Here is a 20,762-nt window from a genome sequence, read left to right on the forward strand (position 1 = left end):
ATTTTGCATAGAATTTTAAATATTGTAAATTTTTTTGCAGAATCTCCCCTTGTTCTAAGTTACTTAGCATATGCTCGTTTTGGTTTCGTATGTAGTAAGGACATCGATGTGAATGCATCTCTTGAAATTTGTGCAACTCATCTCGTTAACATGCCATGAACCGTGTGGAACAAATCTTTAAGTGCATTTGAGTCGGTTGAGCATGTAGAGTGGAGATTCATTTTTGTTGTATCCCATGTTTCTTTTGATTTTCGTACCCTTAGAGTAGGATTCCATCTTCTCTTGTACATACTTTGGTATTTTTTATTCCGGTTGTGCATTGCAAAGGAGGCTAAGGTGTGTTTGAAAGATGATTCAAGGCATTGTTTTTGTGAATAAACCACATATTGTCACTTTTGATCCATATTTGAGCTGTGTCCGAGTCCAATTCTTTTGAAAAGCTTAGGAAACCGGTTGTTGGAAGGGCGTTCGGGGTTGCACTTTTTGATTTTGGGTGTGGCTGGGAATAATTGGAGGTGGAGAATTGCTTTGGGGAGTCAATCTGCAACTTTCAGATTTCCAGAAGTTCTACAGGTAGGGAGGTCGAGCCTACCGGTACAAACAGCAAGCAGAAAGGCCATCAAACGGTTCAACAGGAGTTCTACCGGTAGGGGATCAGTTTCTACCGGTAGAAATGGCAGTTCATAAACGATTCAACAGGAGTTCTACCGGTAGGGGATCAATGCCTATCGGTAGGTCGGCTGACTTCCAGAAAAAATTTAAAAGGCCCCGTCGGTTCATTTTTGTTTTAAACCCAACTCCTCCTCTCCCTCCTCTTCCAAACCGACGGTTACCAATCTCCTCTCCTCCTCTTCAAAACCCATGGAAATCCACCTCTAACCCTCCCAAATCCCACCAAAACTTCACCAATCTTCATTAATCCCAAACCATTTCCCCAATTTCAAACTCGTGGATCCACATCTCTCCACTGTGCACACCCAGGTAACTCTCTCGCTCTCCACTCGAAATTTTCCCAAGAAACCCACCAAGTTAACACCCCAATTTCCATTTTCTCATCTTCTCTCATCCCTAATCCTTCATAATCATTCCCCCATTTGTCCTGTAAACCCCAATATCTCAAACCCCCTAGCCCTAGATTCAAAAATTTCTGCCTTTTGCCATGTCGAATGTGATGTATTCGCGGGATAGAACCGGGAAGAGAGTTGATCTGGGTAAGCGGAAGAGGGACAGTGGGCCATCAAGAGACCAAGGGGAGGAGCGCAGGAAGAAAAGAAAAGAGGAGGGAGAGAGGAAGAAACACATCGAGTGGGTGGCCACCCTTAAGGGGCGGAAAGTTACATGCGAGCGGCAAGTTTGCGAGCATAGCTTGGCGAAGAATGGGTACATCAGCGTCATCCGGGAAAAAGGTATGCAGCATTTCTTTAAGGAGGTTAGGGGCTATGTTAAGAACTGGGTTGTTGATTTCTTTTCACGTATGAAATATGATATTGAGAATTCAGAAATTGAGACCACAGTTGGCGGTATTGACATGATAATAACCCCGGATACCATTGCTGAATACCTGGGTTATAAACGACCGGAGGCTGAGACCATCACGTATCCTCGACCTGATGAGGAGGATATTGATATGAATGTAGTTTACGCCGAAGAATTTGAGGGGGGTGTTTTGGGGGAAGCAGGAGGTGATTTGAAAGATGAGTATAGGACCATGAACAAGGTCCTGCATTACAACCTTTATCCCCGTGGGACGGAGAAGACACTGGGAGATTTGGAACTTGAATTGATGTATGTGTTTATGAATCCGGTTGAAACCATGGACTATGCTAAATGGATTTTTGATCAATTGGTGCAATTCAAGCATTCATACAAGAAGGGGTTGAATTTTCCATTTCCTGCAATGATCACCCAGTTTTGCCTAACCAACGGTCTCCGCCTAGACAACCAAAAGCTTGACCCTAGCTCACCGGGCATTATCAACGCTACTTCGGAGCATAAAAGCAAGACGAATGTGACAAGGGCTCGGGAAGCCCGTGCCCTCGCCCTCGCCCAAGCCCATGCCTAGGCCCAAGGCCAAGCAGTTCCTCAAGCCGGCCCTTCCCAAGCCCCCTCAGGTTCCGTTCCTCAGAAGAAAAGGATCAAATTTAAAGAAGCTCCTGTCTAAGCTATTGTGCTGTGCGGCTGAAATTCAGGAGGACCAAAGGAGGGCGGATCACAAGGCAAATTTTACTATGAGCAGATGGCTGAACAGTCGGGGAGGAGGTACGAGCCCCCAGCGGAGTTAGCAACGGATCGCGCTATTGGGGAGCATCGTAGCCCGGAGTACCCGGAGGATGAGCTTAATAAGGATGAGATCCGTGAGTTGGAGTAGCAATATGACCCGATGGTTTTTGAGTGCACCTTTGGCCCGGGAGCTCAGTGATGGTGGTAGTTTATGGATGTGTTGGAGAATGCGGGTGTTAGAATTAGCTTTTGTCGAGTTGGTGATTGAGTCAAGTCCTCGTTTATTGAGTCAGTCATTTACTTTCCGTTCTTTATTTTTGTTTGGTTAGGTGTTTGGTGGTTTGGGTAGCCTAGGCTGTGGTTCCTGTCGTGGGTAATTTACCAAGCTAGCATAAGCCAGGAATCACTTTGTTTAATCTGTTTTTCATTTCCCGTAATTCGTTATAAGCCAAAAAGCCCTTAGTTGATTTCAGGTGCACTGGTGTGCTTTTTGCAATGCATTGTCGGAATCTTTTATTACTCTAGTTATGTCTTGTTTTGAATTTCAATAATCTTTGTTTTTTTGGTTTTTTTGGTTTTTTTTTTTAACTATAATTCTCTGTCGAGCGGTTATTTGTTTGCATGCGTAACTCTTTTGTTCCCGTTATCGCATTAGCCTTTGGTATCTGATCATGGGATATGTTTTGCATAGCGGTTGCTTCGTTCAAGCTTAAGAGTTGTTGAGTGTTACCTTTGTGAGTGCTGGAATCGAAACTTGGTCGTGCTTTCCCCCTCACGTGGTTCACTTGAATGAGATTTGTTTAATATAGTTCATGGCCTGGTTGTGAGATGATTGTTGCACCCTTTTGAAAAACAAAAATTAGTTTGATTCTTGCTACTTTGAAGTTGAAGCATATGTTTCGTACATTGTTATGTTGGGGAGATTTGGTAGTTGCTTTCGTAGTGTACATCTTTTGCTAGGGACTAGCAAAGTCCAAGTAGAGGGGTGTGATAAGCCCACAATTGTGGTTATACTCGGGCTTATCTCGCTCATTTTTGGTACGCGCGCGCACATAACTCTATGTTTTTGAATGATATTGCGCGAAAGGTGCGTTTTTGGTGTTTACAGGTTCTTTTCGTTAATAAGGCGGATTGTACGCCGTGAACTTTTTCCATTGTGAATCGGGGACCCGGGAGGTATAAATGCATCGATAGCGGAGTCCGGAGGAGCTGTGTCGAAGCCCCGGAGAGTTTGGAGAAGCCCAGAAGAAGCTGAAAAAGTTTCGTAGAAAAGGAAGTTCTACCGGTAGGAGATCAATGCCTACCGGTATAATCCCATTCCTACCGATAGGAGGGCCTGCTCTACCGGTCCAACGCCTGATCAGAGAGGTCACAAATTTGCATCATTCAAGTTCTACCGGTAGGAGATCAATGCCTACCGGTAGGAAGCCAGATTGTTCAGTGTCCCCCTTTTGCTCGAAGCCGTTCTACCGATAGTAGATCAATGCCTACCGGTAGGAATCCCCAGTTTCTGCAGATTCTTATTTTCTTTTTGTTTTTCTTTTGTAACTTTAAAGGTGTGCTATAAATACCCTCTTGCACGTTTTTTAGGGGGATGTTATGTTATTGGACATGAGCTCTTTCTCTCTCTACCGCCTCTTCTCACCAACTCTTTTCTCCCTCATTAATGGAGCATTGATTTGGAGATTTGGAGGGTGATTGCTTTCATTAATGTTGTAAGTTCCTTCGGGATCCTTATTAATCTAGTTTTTCTTTCTGTTTTCAGCACGATTTCATGTTCTCTCATCCGAACCCTAATCCATATCACTTCTCCTTTCATTATGTGTGAGTAGTGTAGCAAGGCTAGGTTATAGGATGATTAACATCCCGTAACCAGGGGTGTGGCTCGTTCTCCTCTCAAGAACTCATGTTTTCCAGCTTAAACATGGCAAGGACCTATTTTATGAATCAAAACTTTGAGGTGTTACTCTCTTGGATCAAATGTAGGCAAGGGTTAATCTTCTTGCCACATTTGATACCTAGAGCTATGTCCCTCCTTGTGTTTGTCTAAATGATCAAAAAGGACCCCAGACATGTTTAACGCTTTCGTTAAAAAGAGAAGAATCGAGCTTATCCTTGCGTTACGGGTGTTAGTCATCCCTAAACCGAGCCTTTAGTTTAATCTCCAGTCAAAAAGCCATAGTTAGGTTAAGTAGCCAGTTAACCAAATCTTTCAAGTTGGCCGTCTAAACGCCAAAGATCGGTTGGCGGTCCTAACGCTAAAACTCTCTACAAGCTAATCTCTGAAACTAGTTATGGATGCGCTCCCTGTGGATTCGACCCCGGACTTCCGGATATTATGCTTTCAACCGACCTAGCCCTACGCTTGGGGTATTCTTATTACAACACACATTAAGGTCGCAAGCATACGTGCATTCAGACTCCAAAAGCAAGCCTAAGTAATTTGGTTGATAATCAAGACAGTTGGGTGGAGGATTCAGTTAAGGAAAATCCAGTAATTGCTGAAAATTTAAAAGGGGAAAATGATGAGGACGATAATATTCCTGAACATCATATTGAAGCATACCGAACTGAAAATGGACCTCTTTCTGCCCCAATCAAAACTGTCATAAATGGGGTAAAAGGGAATAAGAAAAGGAAGACAATTGATGAGATTCTGGGATTTTCAAGGGTCAACTCTCTCAACAACAAGAGTCGGAATAACAAACCAAAGTGTGCAGTTTATAGGTCTGCCGTTGCAGCGCTAGCACTCTCTGCATCTATCTCTTCAGACGGAGTTACTAACAGAAACAAAATAATTCTGGACGAAGCACAAGCAATTTGGACCTGCAACAAGATCATGGGGTTGGGATATGATGGTGAGGAGGATGAAGTCATAAGCAAATTTGCAGGTATGGTAGGTGAAGACTTGGACATAGCTGACAAAGTGACAGGGCAAGCCTAGCTTTCTATTTCATTGCAGGTCGCTTTTTGAGTCTTGTTTGCTGAAATTGGGGTTGCAAAGTGTCTTGATTTTTTGGTGGGTGGGGTGTCGTGTTCTATGTGGGAGGTGGGAGTGTCTTGGTTTTTGGGTGTGTGGGGTGTTTTGCTGTTGTTTTGGTTTCGTTGGATCCTTTTGAGAGTGGAGTTGGGCGTTGTTTGGATTGATTTCTTGTCAATTCTTGAATCTTGATTTCTTTATTAATATAATATCCTTTTTTGCCGTTAAAAAAAAGAATTCTTGATTTGATCACGAATCCTATTTTGGATATGGTATGGATAAAAGATCTTTCTATAGTACATTGCTAAATTCTCAACAATGAACTGATTTGATAGGGGGGTCCGATACTTTTATTCATCCAAAATGAAATTTTTTATTGCTTTCTTTATCAGGTCCTTGCTCTAGATTCTAGTTCAAACTGTTTTGGCAAATTACTTCAAACCCATGTCAAAAAAAAAAAAAAAAAAACTACTTAAAGAGCAACTCCAACAGGCTAGGCTAAGTTTTTGTTGAAGGGTATAGGTTGAGTTTTTGCGAGTGTCAACATTGGTAGAGTCCATGTCAACTCTTTGAAGCTCTCTCATGCATTTCTTTTCCTATATTTATGATTTCATTATTCTATCTTTATGATAAATGAAAATTTTCTTGGGCGATAAATAACAATTCCTCCAACAAGCTAGGAGAATAAGGTGAAAAATGTAATGTGTGCATGCATACTATAAATAACCTTAGATACGGTGTCGTCATTTTGAGAGATTATTCATCGGAACCAAGTCCTGATGCCATTCTTTGGTTTCAAGAATGGAAAGCGGTTTTCGCTAGGCATAGTCTTTTGCATGTTAATCAACCGATTTGTCTAGATATTTCTCATGATGAAGAAGGCCCAATCGTCGCAGAAGAATCAATCGGAGACATTGCAAATTCGTTTGGAGCGTTGGTGGAAGAATGATCTCACGAAAGTGAAGAGTGCTTAACCACTAAGGCTAATTCTCATGTCACAACTCACAAGTGAGATTTATCCATTGCAAAATATGGAGGCTTCGGATGAATCGATTGCGGCTATGGGAAGTTGGCAAGATGTCATCTCCCGCATGGCACAATGTTTCACGTACGATTCTGTGCCACACTCCAATTTGTATGAAAATCGTGGATTGATGTCACCTCCACCAGGTTTTGAAGGAGCAAGGGAGAATGTGTCTGCTCCGACTTCCTTTATGTCAAATGCGGACGTTGGAAGCAGCGAAAAAAGAACATCTTGACGTTCTCGTTCGCAGACGGCCGAGATTTAAGCTCACGGCATGAAACAGTGTTCCTTGTCATGCTTCTCTTAAGAAGATCAATTTTGCTATAAAATAAGGATTTTGTAGTAATTCTGTGTTATTGAATTCTTATGGTTTAGTATCTGCATACAGTATAGGCTATGTCCACACCCAACATGTTAGTACTTACGTGATCTTTCTTTTATTATATGCAGTTTAATTAGGTATTATTGTATGTTTTCGTTTATGTAATTTTTTTTTATCGGCTTTGCTTATGTAATTTTTGCTTTTCGTTTTTTCAAGGGCGGCTTCACTAGGGTTTGAGGGGTTCAAGCGAATCCCCCGAGTTCAAAAAATGTACTAAGATTTTGTATTTTTTTTTGCATATAATTTTTTTTTTTTGCTAGTGTCGGCACTGTATCAGTTGTGCAAAACAGAGTAAATACAAATTTATTGAAATTTGTGGGTAAATAGATCATATAGCTCAATAAAATAAAATAAATTAGGCTCGATAAGTCTTCAAGTAAAGTAAACATAGTTATCTTATGCAGTGTTTTCGTATGCAACTTTTTTTTGTATACATTCCTGTCACCATTGAGTTTTTTTGCATTATGACTAGATCGATTGGTTACATGTGTCATAGCATGTAATTAATATTTGGTCATACATAAACATCTCTAGGTATATAAGATATGAGATTGCATGATTCTGGTGTTTTGGTTCATAGACTCTCACTTCATCAATAACAAGATTTACTGGACTTGTATTTCAAGATATGCAGAATTTATTTATTTTTATTTGTAAGCCATTTTGAATTAAGCTGTACATAACATAAAATGTTTGTAGAATTTACATGCATGTTTTCTGCATAAAATAAACAAAATGGTGCATGTAAAGGATTCTTATAATGAATGGGTTTATTTTTTACACTTTTACCAAAAGACACCTCTTTATATACATGTAATTAACTAACATAATATGTTGAGGTTAATGGGTGGAAGCCAAAAGGTGTGATTCTTGGATTTAAATTAAAATGGTGTGATTATTGGAGGCTAAACCAAGTGGTGCATGGAGTTCTATAAATAGGCTTTGGATCATTCAGTTTTCCCTTTTACATTCTAAATTAAACCTCAGACTTTGTTTCCTTGTAAAATTATGCTTTGCTTTCAAGTTTCTTTTGAGACCGTTAGATTCTAAGTATGAATTTACAGCAGATTGCGAGTGCTGTTTTTTGCATCAAGCTACGTCTGAGTGAAAAACATCGACTGCCTTGTGCTTTCTCATTTTACAATAGTTAGATTTTTAGAAACTCGAAAAAGATTTTATTAGAAACTCTGTTATGTATGTGAGGTTGCACTTATATAGTTAGATGATTAGTTTGAATTTGTCCAAATTTTTTGTAATGAAAGTGTAGCTGGGCAATTGTTAATATAATCTTATCAATTTTGTCGGAAAAAGTAGACGTGTATTTTGGGACAATCAAAAATAAAATGTAGGAGATTAAATTATTTACATCGCTGGTATAAACATTTTTTCCCCCCAAATCAATTACATTGCATCACGTCGCAATATTCTATTAATTGGGACCACTGTTTTGATAACGTGGAGCAATGTGATTGATTTGAAGAAAATAAATATTTACACCGCCAGTGATATAATTTATTCTCAAACTGTAGACTAAAATTATGGGATGGATAGACTATGATTGAAGGATTTGTTATTCTTTGTTTGCATTCATGCAACAAGTCCACGAAGCCAGCTTATTTGTCAATAGGTTTTTTTTGGGGGATAGTGGAAAACCTAGTTCAAGTTTATTTTATTTTAACACGAAAGGGTAAGAGAATGATTTCACTTACCACCTTCACTAGGCAATGTTGGAAAAACCTAGTTTAAGTTACATTTGTATAGATGCATGGAAGCCAAACATCTAAGTCGCAACGCTCCCACATCTTCTTTTTCCTTTTTCAACTCAGGTGTCTGAGCCAGCCTATGTCTCGACTAATTTTATGAGACCAATCCCACTGCCCACTTACGGAGGACTCCATTATGAACTTGCCTCAAAATAATTTATAGTGCATGAGAGGTTTCGATATTGTGACCTTAGGAGAGAGCAATCCCCTAAATCCTAAGCCTTGACAACTAGGCCAGTCCTTGGGCTTAAATGCTTCCCACTTCTACGATTAAAGAAAGGAACGGAGAACCAGAACACAGACAGAAAGTTACCAAGTCTACATAGTTGATCCAGTTCATGGGTTGAACTCCACGGGGTTTGGCCATGTGGGAATCCGAAAATTAATCAATAAGTGCTTATCTTCTATGGGGTCAAACATTTCAAATTTTGGCTTTTGGGCCATTAGATAATTTGTTTGATCGCTAACTTCAGGACCCCGATATTAATTGAGGTGTGCACAAACTAGTCCAGACATGCGGATATTAAAAAATAGATACGAGACCAAGTGTTATATATATACATACGGACAGGTCAAGGACAAAAGGTCTTATTGATGCTCTCATCAAGAAAGAGAACTGTACATAACATATTACTTGTTTGTTCACTTCTTAATATGCATGTGTTTAATTAATTTCGAGGAATTATTTTCCCGAGTTTCTCTCATCTCTTCACTAGAGCATATCCTTGAAGCCAATCAATTTCATGGTACTGTTAGATATACATTATTGGGTCTGTTTTCTAACAGCTTAAGCTTTTAAGAGAGTTAGTAACTTAACATGGTATCAGAGTTCTAGTTGATAGAGATCTTGGGGTTCAAGTCTCTATATATATCTGCATTTGTCCCTTCGTTTGCATTATGTTTCTAATCCCATTCATATTTTAATTCTCTCTTTCTATGAAAATTTGCATCTTCACGTGCAAAATGGTTTTGCACGTGAGGAAGGGTGTTATATAACATGATATACATTGTTGGGCCACTTGCGTAACTTACATTTTTGGGAGAGTTGGTAACTTAACACTACTTCCAAGCGCTAGAACTTCTGTGTTGTATAATAGTACAAGGGGGACAAGTTATTGTTAACCTGGCCTCCACCCTCTACAAGTATTACTGGAAAAGCTTGAAATACCCAGATATGGTTTCCTTCTATGCAATCGAAGGTGAATACAAAGAGAGATTAATGAAACTTGTACATTTATGATCCCCTAAAATGTATATCTCATGGAACTCCTTGAAAAGAATTGCATGATTTGTTGGATTTGTCTTTCTGGTGGAACCTAACTTGGGTGGCTCATTCAAATGTGTTGGATCTATCTTCTTGGTGGTTTTCATCTCGGTTCAAAAATTTGGAGAAACATATGTGGGAATGTTGTTTTTATACAACATTATGGTCTATTTGGATTGCAAGGAATGGTGTTATTTTTAACAAAAAAACTGCGGATCGTAACCAAGTAATAGAGCTAACCAAGCAGCTTTATGGATCAAAGCTAGATTTGATATCAAAGTGTATACGGTGAAAGATATTAAAAGAAATTTTGATAGTGCTAGACGACTCATTATTTAGGAGTATTTGGGTGTAATTTTCCTTTCATTTACCTTGTCTTTGTAGGGCTGGGTTGAACTTTCTGGTTCTCCCTTCTCTTTTACTTGATGTACCCTCTTTGAATTTAATAAAATTTTCTTTTGCCGATAAAAAAAAAAAGTTGCATGATTGAACCACTTGATTTCTATTGCCTCCTTGAAATTATAGGAGTTGGAGTTAAGGCTATATGCTTGTATAAAGAACAAGTTACTTGAACTTGAGCTCGACATCAAATTGTTTTGTAACCAAGCCTAGCTCTGAGCATATTTTTTTCATGATTCAAAGTCATAGCCATCGTTGTTAAAATAGGAGATCCAGATGATCAAATTACAGAAATCAGGACATATAGAACAGGGGAACAAACTCCCAAACAAGCACTATGTTAATTATTTCTTGAATCTAGGTCAGTGCTTTGAGCATATTTTGAGTTAGCTATTTCATTAAGCGTGCTATGCAGGTCAATTTATATTGGCACTATAGTAGGGAAGAAAAGGTCAGGCTACTGAGATTCATCTCTAATCATACCCATTTAAATCCACCTGAAAACCTAAAAAGTACTCAAAAAGTACTCATGCTGCTTTCGAATCGGCTTGTTTACAACCATTGTCAAATGAGCTTGTGACTTAAAGAACAAGACCTTAATTTGTTCGCGATTTTAGATCGTTCTTATCCCCAAAGTAGACATCATGATATTAATATCACACCATAAGATCACATACTGATCTTTAAATTCTTATGAGAACTAGTTGGATTACTGATACCGGTTGAGAGAAATTCGCAACTGGTTCAAAGGTCTTGAGTCATGTGTACCTATAATTATCGTTGTATTATTCAAGTGAAACGTTGCAGTGTTGTAAATCTAGCTAGAACACAAAACTATCGTACCAAAATAGAATGTGAGATAGCTGAGGCCAAAGTACTTAAAACAGTTAAACTCTAAGGTAGCTCATGATACTAAATTGTAAAAGTGATGTTCGAACCTGGTGCTTGAATACTCATACAACTTGCCGGTGCTGGAGACGATGATCAGACCTACTTCTGCGTCACACAGGATGCCCAGCTCCTTCGCCTTCTTCAGGAGTCCGTTCTTTCGCTTGGAAAAAGTCACTTGTCTGCTCGTTGTGTTATCGATCCTTCTTATCACAGTCTTTCCTCTCCCCATGCTCTCACTTTCTAGATTCTAGGGTTTCTGCGAGTACTGTTGCAAAGTATTTGCATTTGAGAACTAGATATTAACAACACATACATTGAATTGCTAGATATTAACAAATGGAAGACAGATATAAAATAAATACATTAGCTGAAAATGAAAGAAGATCCAAAGGAAAAAGCTTACAATGGAACTTCAGATCTGAAAATGGAATGTATGAGTACTTTTTGTTGTGAGAGCATTTGTTTCAGGTTGAAGTCAAGGTCTTTTTATAAGAAGAAAAGAAGCACTGCTATCAAGGGCAGTGGGAATGGATTCTGCCCTGAACTATTCCAATTTTTTTTTTGGTGGGTTAAACAATGTATATAATATGCATACGGGTAACCTCTATGAAATAACAACATAAGTGCAAATTTAAGCACACCAGCTGATTTAACTGGGTTTTCATGAAATTTCTTGAGTCTATTTAACTGGGTTTTCAGTTTTCAATAATCAACAAGAACCATCCCTTGACGGTCGGTGGTAGAGAGAGAGAACGACAGAGAACGCAAGAAAAGAAAGAACGCAGGAGAGAGGGAGCTAGAGAACGTATGTTAACAAAGAGGCTGAGAAGGCTGGGCCAAAATGGGTTGGTGGGATAGGTTGAGCTAAAAGAAAAAAATGAATTAAGCTAAAATTATAAATATAAATTTTTTTTTTTGGTTTTCCAGAAAACCACCTGGGCTATTGCCCAATACAGCCTACATGTGGTTCCGCCCTTGACTGCTATTAAGGGAAACAATATTCCACTAACATGAGGGCGGGCTTTTTATAAACTAAAACAGCAAAAAGATAAAGGTTTTTAAACTTGAAAAGATGATAAAATGAACTTTAAACACTGGAGAGATCGAGGGCAAGTTGGGCACTTTTTAAAATTTAATTTAATGAATCCAGTTCTTTGATGGCGCCGCCGCGTATCTCGAACCGACACGTGGGGAAACGGTCTAACCTTAATGCCTTCTAAAAAGGGAAATAATAGAACATTTCTTGTTAAAGTTGGTCGCACGTCCAAGTCATGGCGCAACTGCGCCATTTTCTTTTCTTAATTCCTCCATTGATGTTGTCAAAATTTTTAAGTAATTAATACTGTACAAATTTCGAATTCCTTTATAGTAGTATTCTAATTATTTTCTCTGAACGTTTCCTAAAAATTAGTTGAGGAATCAAATGGGTATAGTATTCTTCCCATAAAAGTATTAAAGAGCAATGTATATATATACGGTATGCGTCATATACTGTATAAAATAGCGATAGGGGTGTACACGGTTCGGATTGGTCCGGTTCTCTAGAAAACCAGTAACCGGACCATTTCAAACGGTTCTAGAAAATTGGGAACCAGAACCTAACCAATATATACATGGAATCTAACCAGAAACCAAACCGCAAGACCGGTCCCGTTTTGGTTCGGTTCCGGTTCTATCCAATAAGCATAAAACACTTATTTACAAAATATGAACTCATAAAATTAAAGAAATAGAAAGATAATTTTATGGAATAGGATAGGAAGGAAGAAAATAAAAGCTTTCCTAATAAATAAAATTTCATCTCTAAATAAATTAAGTTTAGTAAGAAAAAGATTAACCTTCCAAATTCGAGTACATATTTAATTACACACATATGTATATCTATATTTATCTTAATTTTAAATGGTCCGGTTCGGTTCTAACCACGGTTCATTACTTGAGAACCAGTAACCAAACCAAAATTAACGGTTCTTATTTTTTTGGAACTATAACCTGACTATAGAACCACAGAACCGGACCAAATAGGACGGTTCGGTCCGGATCAGACCGGTTTTACAGTTCGGGCGATTTTCTTGAACACCCCTAAATAGCGAATCCAAGTTTTAGAAATAAATTACACAGGTGGTGCTTACCAATTTTTCCCTCCATCGAAATCGACAGAAATTTCGGGACACAATGCCAACAACAAAAATAAGGGCGAATGCGGCTATGTCTCCACAAAATAGATCCGTGGTTCCACGCCGTATTTCAGGACTTCACCAGAGAGAAATGGCGGTCGAGTCAAATGCGAGATTAGTGATGAATCGACTCGGAAAAGAAGACTGTCACCCGCCAATCTTCAAGAACAGAATCGACCCATCAATTGGGCGGAGTGAATTGATGGTTTAGTGAAGTGGGATGGAGCGGAAGAAAAATAACAAATGGACTCTGGTATTTTTCCAAGATAGAATTACAATCAAGAAGGACAGATCCTCATTGAAAGTAAGAAAACTAAGTTAATCCTACTCCTAGGAAGACAAAAAATAAGAACAAAGTTAAGACTTTGATTTGTTGAAGGAGTTTCCAATGAAGCCAAAAGAGGCTATTTATAGAAAAACCAAATGTGCAGGAAATAACTTTCTAACTTCTCACTACTCTTCATTCTTCTAATCATCTTCCAAGTGTCCAAATAACTTCCCACAGACTCCAAAGTGTGTAGGAGTATGCCACTTGTCCAAATAACTTCTCTTCAACTTCATAGTGTGTAGGACGATGACAAGTGTTCTGTACTTCATTAAAATACAAACAAATAAAAAAAATAAAAACTAGTTATATTATTAATACAAAATAATAAAATAGGAAACATTTTCATAATTGTCACCTTTCGGTTGATTATTGACAGGCGGTAAAATATGGTACATACAGGTGGCAAATGTTGAAGTAACAGTACGTTATGTGAATCAGGGTCATCCCTAAATTTTTGGGGGCCTAAGGCGTTTTGTAAGTTGGGACCCACTCTAAGTACTTGAACATTGTTGGAATTTGGGTGTCCGGGACCAAATCGGATCGCTCATGTGGGCATGACCTGGTGACTCATTAGTTAGAGATTTCTATCTTGTCTTGGAGATAAGATAGGAGAAGTTGAAGTAATTCTACACTCTTTTTTTTTGAAAATGTCAATTTCATTTCATAACAAGCCCGAAGGCAATACAGACTCCATTAAAGATACAAGAATGAACTAAAACTACCAAGACTTCGACACAGGCACCCCCTGCAGAAGCAAGACCGACGAAACGCCTAGATTAGGAACCAATTTAGGTCTAGGTAGTAGAGAATCCCAAGGGACCACAGCTCAAAATCGAGAAAGCGCAAATGAAATCTGGACATCGAAAACTCCCAGCTACAATACCCCAAACGCAGCTGAAACTGCTGGCACAACCTAGACGTGAAAGGAGGCCCTAATCGCAGCTGAAAACTCCGGCCAAACACCCAAAACATAACTAAGAAAGATTATTCACCCACCACCAATACCCACCGGATCTAGAAACTAGACCAGTACAGACCGGGCAGGGGAGACCCGCCGGTAGAAAAACCAAGCCAAAATAGCCGACAGAGAGGAAAATAAAAGGAAAACCTAAATCTCATCCTCACCTTTATTAACTAACCCACGTCCGCCGCTTGCCGGACCACCATACGCCGTTTCCTCAGCTCCGATCTGCACCGAAATCGCCGAACAATACGGACGGAACTCCGTCACTAGAGTCGGACCATCGGATAGGAAAACGGAAACACCAAAAGAACGAACGAGAGGGCAAGAGGGGAAGCAGAGAAAAACGGAGGATAGTAAATCTAGAAGGAAGGAGAAAAAGGGGGGGGGGGGGAGAGGAGGGAGAGGAAGGCGGCAGCAACCCCCCTCCCCCAAACCAGGCTCGGAAGTTTTTTTTTCTAGAGAGAGAGAGAGCAGCAGGTTAGAGAGAGAGAGAAAGTTTCAATTCTAATCTCTTAGGATTAGAAGACTTTTAAAACATCTAGGATGCTCTCTCTCTCTCTCTCTCTCTCTCTCTCTATATATATATATATATATACACACACACACACACACACACACACACACAACATAATATAAGAGATATACAAAATAATAAAGTTTTGTGAAACTCTCTCTTTTCGATAGTTCTCTCTCTCTTTACCATTAAAGAGCAATCCGAGCTTTTGCACCGTGGAATAGATGGTGATGCTTGATCATCGTAGTATCACTCCATCGCAAGAGTTTGTAGTTGATCTAGTACGTGATTGAGAGTTTGTAATCCATCCACAAGGTCCGGTTTGGTTAAAGTTCTCAGGAGGTAACCCAAACCATCCGTTTCTGCACTATTGTTATATTTTTCTAACAAACATAATAAAAGATATCACTGACGAAATTAGAAAGAATACTCTATGGTAGTGTAGAGCTAGTCTAAGGATATCAGTCGAGTAGCAGCATAAAATCAATTAAGTAAGGGCTGTATACAATTTCAACTCTCATCGATAGGAAAAAAAAGCTCTTGGTGACACTAGAGGTTTACCTAGTTATATAGTTGCTAACTTCATGACATCAGAATTAGTTGATATACATGCACGCAAGTTGTCTCGAAATGACAGATAAAGGAACCATAATATGAATCAATTCAATTTGCCAAAAGACAACTAAAGAATCGGAAGTAGGCGATACTTCGGGCATTATATATCATGGCAGGAAAAGAGAAATTATTAAAAATTATATTGAGATGGAAATGGAGGATGGTGAGATTTCAGATCGATAAAGAGCTTGAGGCTATTGTTGATGGTTATGATGATTTGGAGGAAGGTGCTTCCATCTCTGAGGAGTTTTGATACCGTTTTCTTCTGTTCCTTTTGGGTTTACGTTTGCTAGTCCTGCTGTTTTTTCTGCTCTCTTTGTTGTTGGTTGGCTGTTTTGTTTTTGGTGTTTAGGGTTCTATGCTGCGGTTGTTGGGTTGGTTTTTCGGTTGTTTTTCTTGCTGTCTAAGGTCTTTTGGGTTTTTCTTGGCTTTGATGGTCATGGGTCGCTTGCAGTTTGCTACTGTTTCGTTTTGGCTGCGGGTTGCTTGCTGTTTGTTGTTGCTAGTGTTTGGTTTTGTTGGTCTTGGTGGCTGGTTTTTGTTGGAGTGGCGGTTTTTTTTGTCTTGTCTTTTCCTTGTTGGTTTCTTGCCAACGTATTGGGTCTCAGGTTGCCTTTACCTGTCTTTGTCCCTTTAATCTTTGTATTCCTTTCAAAGATTAATAAATTTCTATTGATGAGAAAAAAAAACTAAAGAATCGGACACTAAACTTTGTAAAGTACTCCCTCCGTCCCCTTTTTAATGTCCAGTATTTCATTTTTGGTTGTCCCTTAATAAGTGTCCATTTTGTAAAGTTAGTGGGTAAAAATGGGTACATTTTCCATTTTGCCCGTAAAAGTAGATTCCATTTTGAAAAGTTAATTAGTGAGTAAAAGTGTAATGATGATGTCTCCATAGAGGGTAAGTAGAGAAAGTGGATGTAAAAATTGATATGAAAGGTGTAATGATGATATTTTTTTAATAAGTTAGAGTTACGAAGCGGGACACTTAAAAAAGGACGGAGGGAGTAGTATTTTGATTTACGATGTGCGGCATGTGCCCTACCCGAAAAAGCAAATACACATTTTGAAAGAATAGTATGCTCTATAGTCAAATGATGTTGAGAACGCCTGATAAAATCATTTTACGTAGTTGAAGTTACTTAACCAACCTAGTTGCGATTGTGAATTGTGGATAGTTTAAAATGTCATTTTCTCTTGACGTTTTAAAGCCTTTTCAAATTCGGTACAAAAGTAGGAAACTAAGGATGCATGCATGCGAATTCACGTCCAAAAGAAAGTAGGGTGGTTAGTAGATAAACCTTCCAAAGAGTAAAAAAGAGAATAAAAGCATAGAGGGGGACTTAGGGGTTTGCCTGATTAATGTTTGGGATTTAGGGGGCTTGCTCCCTTCTAAAGTCTCAACTTTAAAATCTCTTAGATGTTATCAACTTCTTTGGAGTCAGCTCATACAAAGCTTTGCTCCGACTTTAAATGGACTCCCAATAAGTAGACGGTTGGATTAGTCCTCGAAAATAAGTCGATGTGCGTGTAAAGTTTGCCCAGACACCTGAGTTGTCGCAAAATAAAATCATGGAGGAGAGGGGACATGCTTTTCGTTCCAAAGTTTCCAAAATTAGGTGAAAAGTGAATGATGCATACACAGAAGCCATCTTATTTCTCCTCTGCTAGCTACTTTAATTTGTTCTTTACAAACAGCTGCTAGTTAGTAGTTAAACCTACCAAACTTCTATTTGAAGATTCAAAATCACTTTTTTTTTTCATACTTCTCTCAATATGCAAATTACTAATGGTTTCCTACTTTCCTTATAGTCAGATACACTGACGGCTCCAGAAATTATTAATAAGGTGTTCAAAAATATTACTAAAGTTGTTATTACATGTAATATAGTAGAAATTCAAAGTATGGGAATTGGGGGTTAAAAAAATGTCGAAACTAAAATAATTACATGTAAAATAGAAATTTTTTCAAAGGGTGTTCATTTGACCACCTTATAGAAAATGCTACATACGATCATATTTAAATGTGTATAGTTTCGACTCCTTTAATTAATTTAACATTTATAACATTCGTGCAGCAAAAAGTCCTACAAATGCATAATTTTTGTGCATAATTTCATAACAATATTGACTTCATAATATTTGCATATTATGAGTTTTTATCTTGATGCATGTTACAAGTTTTTAAATATGAATTATTATCAGTTCAAGGGTTATGTACCGTACACTTCCAAATATGGCTATACATTGGAGCATTTCAATGCCCAATTAAGGTACTTAATAGTAATAGGCTTTATTAATATTCTATTTTCACACATTATCAATTTTCCCATCTTAATAATTAAGAACTAGCGCATTAGATTCTTTTAATACTATATATAAAAGTAAGATTTTACAGTGCCTAACCATCTTGCTTTTACCAACGGGCTTGTAGGCGCCCAATGGTAACACCTAGTCCTCCCACCATGGTAACTCTCTGCTTTCTCTTGTGGGAAATCAGGATTTGAGCCCCATCTTAGGCGTTTGTGGGTTCAGAACTATAGACAATTTTTGAGCTCTTTGTGAACTAACACCCTCTAACCTCATTGAAGTACAAAGTATGGGGAAAAAAAAAAAAACCATCTTGCTCTTACCCCATAATTCATTTTTTCTTGGTTGTCCCAAGCCCACGTGAACAAGATTTGACAAATCAATGAGATCCATTCTTCCCAAGTAATTTCTAAATAAGGTAGTATTAGAATGGCCCCCAAAACCTAGAAATTGTTTCTTTTTCCCCCATAAAAATCATTGTACCAGACTTCACATATGCCTCCAAGTACGAGCTTAGCCAGGTGTCAATCATCAACAAATCATAGATCCACAAAAGCCAAGAAGATAGGTGGTGTAAGATTTGCACATTTGATCAACTTTTTTGATTTTTGAAAATATGGAGCATTTTGATATAAAAGAAATAAAGACAAGTAGCACATGATCAACTTTATTGTGACTGTTCATCCACCCAAGTAAAAGGAGGTGGATATTTTTTGGAAGAGGAGAGGTATGTCCGGTTGAAAGAGACCCATGCCCACATGCTGCAAAAAGTTGTTAGCAGTTCATAGAGTGTAGTGGGCCGAATATAATGATTCGAGCTTAGTGGGTTGAGCCCGGCCGAAAAAAGTCTACAAGCCCAAGGATGGGCCAGAATGAAACGGGCTGAAATGTTTTGATTCACCTTTCAAATGCATTTCAATAGTTTAGTAGTAGTAAAAACTAATGGCATTAGTACTGTCAAATTAACGAAATGAGGGAATCTAGACAATAATTTGTAACGTATAAGGGAGTTTAGTGCAATTATCAGAACCTCATGCGAAGTTCCTTCATTTGTTAGAAACCTCAGGGAGGTCAATAAAATTTACCCAAAACAAAAAGAACAAAGGAAAAAAAAAAAAAAAAACAGGCTGGAAATATACAATTGACAAAATTAGTCCCCGCTAAATTCCAGATAAGTAAACAAACATTACCCACCTCCTTATTGATTGATCACAACTTATGGGCCGTACTTTATTTTAACCTTGGTTATGCATCCCATAAAGAGTAAAAAATAAGTTTGTCATTTTATTTCGGTCAATTCGAAAGAAATGCAACACAAGAACAAATAAGTCTTTCTTACTAAGTTTGTCATTTTTTATTTCGGTCAATTCTTTTTTACTTTTTAGCTCCACTCATCAAACCATCTACAAATAACAAAACTAATTAATAATTTTAGCAAAACTGAGAAATGCTCAGTAGTGAACACAGATTCTGAAGAAAAAAAAGGCTATTTGTAGTGGGGCTGTGGCTTGAAAGAACGTTCATTTTTGTTGTAATTGGTGGTTGGGTTGTATAATAGAAATTTTTATTTCATCATCACTTTTATATATATATGCTTTTGCGAAGTTTGGAGCAATATATTTTTTCTTTGAAGTTTTAGTCTTGCATTTTAATTTTGTTCCAATACTTGAAAATTTAAAATTCTTGCACCCCTATATATTACTCCCTCCGTCCCTTATTTATCGTCCGGTATTCCATTTTAGGCTGTCCCTTAATAAGTGTCCATTTTGTAAAGTTAATGGGTAAAAATTGGTGAATTGTCTATTTTGTCCTTAAAATTAAGTAGATTCCATTTTGGAAAGTAAGTGAGTAAAAGTGTAATGATGATGGGTAAGTAGAGAAAATGGAGGAAATAGTTGATGTGAAAGGTATAATATTGATGTCTTTTTAATAAGTTGGAGTTACGAAGCAGGACACTTAAAAAGAGACGGAGGGAGTAGAAATTTTTATTTCAACATCACTTTTATATATATGCTTTTGCGAAGTTTGAAGCAACTTATTTATATTTTTTCTTTGAAGTTTCAGTCTTGCATTTTAATTTTGTTCCAATGCTTGAAAATTTAAAATTCTTGCACCCCTATATATGAGAAAATCTTGGTTCCGCCACAACCCCACTAATAGTCCAGTAGAATTACTCATCCTATGACGTATATTCACTGTAGATGACCAAATTACTTATAAGAGATGTAAGTCCTATTGCTACTCAACCAACCAATAAGCAATAAATAGGAAGCGAAGAACGACAACGATCACAAGATATATGTGGAAAAATTCTAAATAGGCAAAAATCACGGGAAATAATCAAACACTAAAAATAACATCGTGCGATTACAAACGACCTTAACTCCCAATTAATTGAGAATCCTCTCAATTGACTAAAGACCGAATGCCGAATCCTCGGTCACCGCTTTAAGTGTTTGATTGCTGATGCCTCGAATCCTCAAACCTTCTGAAATACTTTCAGAAATTCACTGAAAGTCGACTCATGTAGATGTATCTAGGTTTGTGTTAACTTCTTGGAGTTGTATTTGATGCTCAACGATCAATCAATCTTACTCGGACTCCAAGAATCAATCAAACGAACCTCTTAAATGTTCCTCCTCACAGAACTATGTTTTTCGGCTGCTCTCACCAATATTGTTAGGTTAGACAATGAGTGAAAGCGAGTATTTATATGTCCAGTTTTTCGACCCAGTCGATTGATCGACTTTCAATGTCGATCGACTGACTTCCCAAAATTCAGAACTCACAAACTGGACGGTAGTACTCCGGTGGATGCCCGATCGACTGCTCAGTTGACCAACTTTGTCTCGTAATTGCCTTTCCAAAAGTCTGCATCACCTCGAACCAAACCCGTCTACTTTCAATTACAAGAATGAATCATTCTACTCTA

The 20,762-nt window shown here is 38.1% G+C and overlaps 1 protein-coding gene across 2 annotated transcripts in view; it reads right to left on the reverse strand.

Annotated features, from left to right (window-relative positions):
* Nucleotides 1-11,895, reverse strand: part of LOC131303297 (MADS-box transcription factor 23-like) — a 32,028-nt gene extending 20,133 nt beyond the window's left edge. Inside the window, exons 1-2 of one of the 2 annotated variants that reach the window (XM_058330100.1) lie at nucleotides 11,327-11,895; nucleotides 10,971-11,188 (exon numbers count right to left, since the gene is read on the reverse strand). In XM_058330100.1, the coding sequence (XP_058186083.1) occupies nucleotides 10,971-11,152 (182 nt within the window). In that variant the 5' untranslated portion in view covers nucleotides 11,153-11,188; nucleotides 11,327-11,895. The remainder of the gene's footprint in view (nucleotides 1-10,970; nucleotides 11,189-11,326) is intronic. The other variant, XM_058330101.1, reaches the window with a different exon arrangement.
* Between the last annotated feature and the right edge of the window lie 8,867 nt (nucleotides 11,896-20,762).

The sequence above is a fragment of the Rhododendron vialii genome, chromosome 10a, assembly GCF_030253575.1.
Source record: "Rhododendron vialii isolate Sample 1 chromosome 10a, ASM3025357v1".
Lineage (NCBI taxonomy): Eukaryota > Viridiplantae > Streptophyta > Magnoliopsida > Ericales > Ericaceae > Rhododendron > Rhododendron vialii.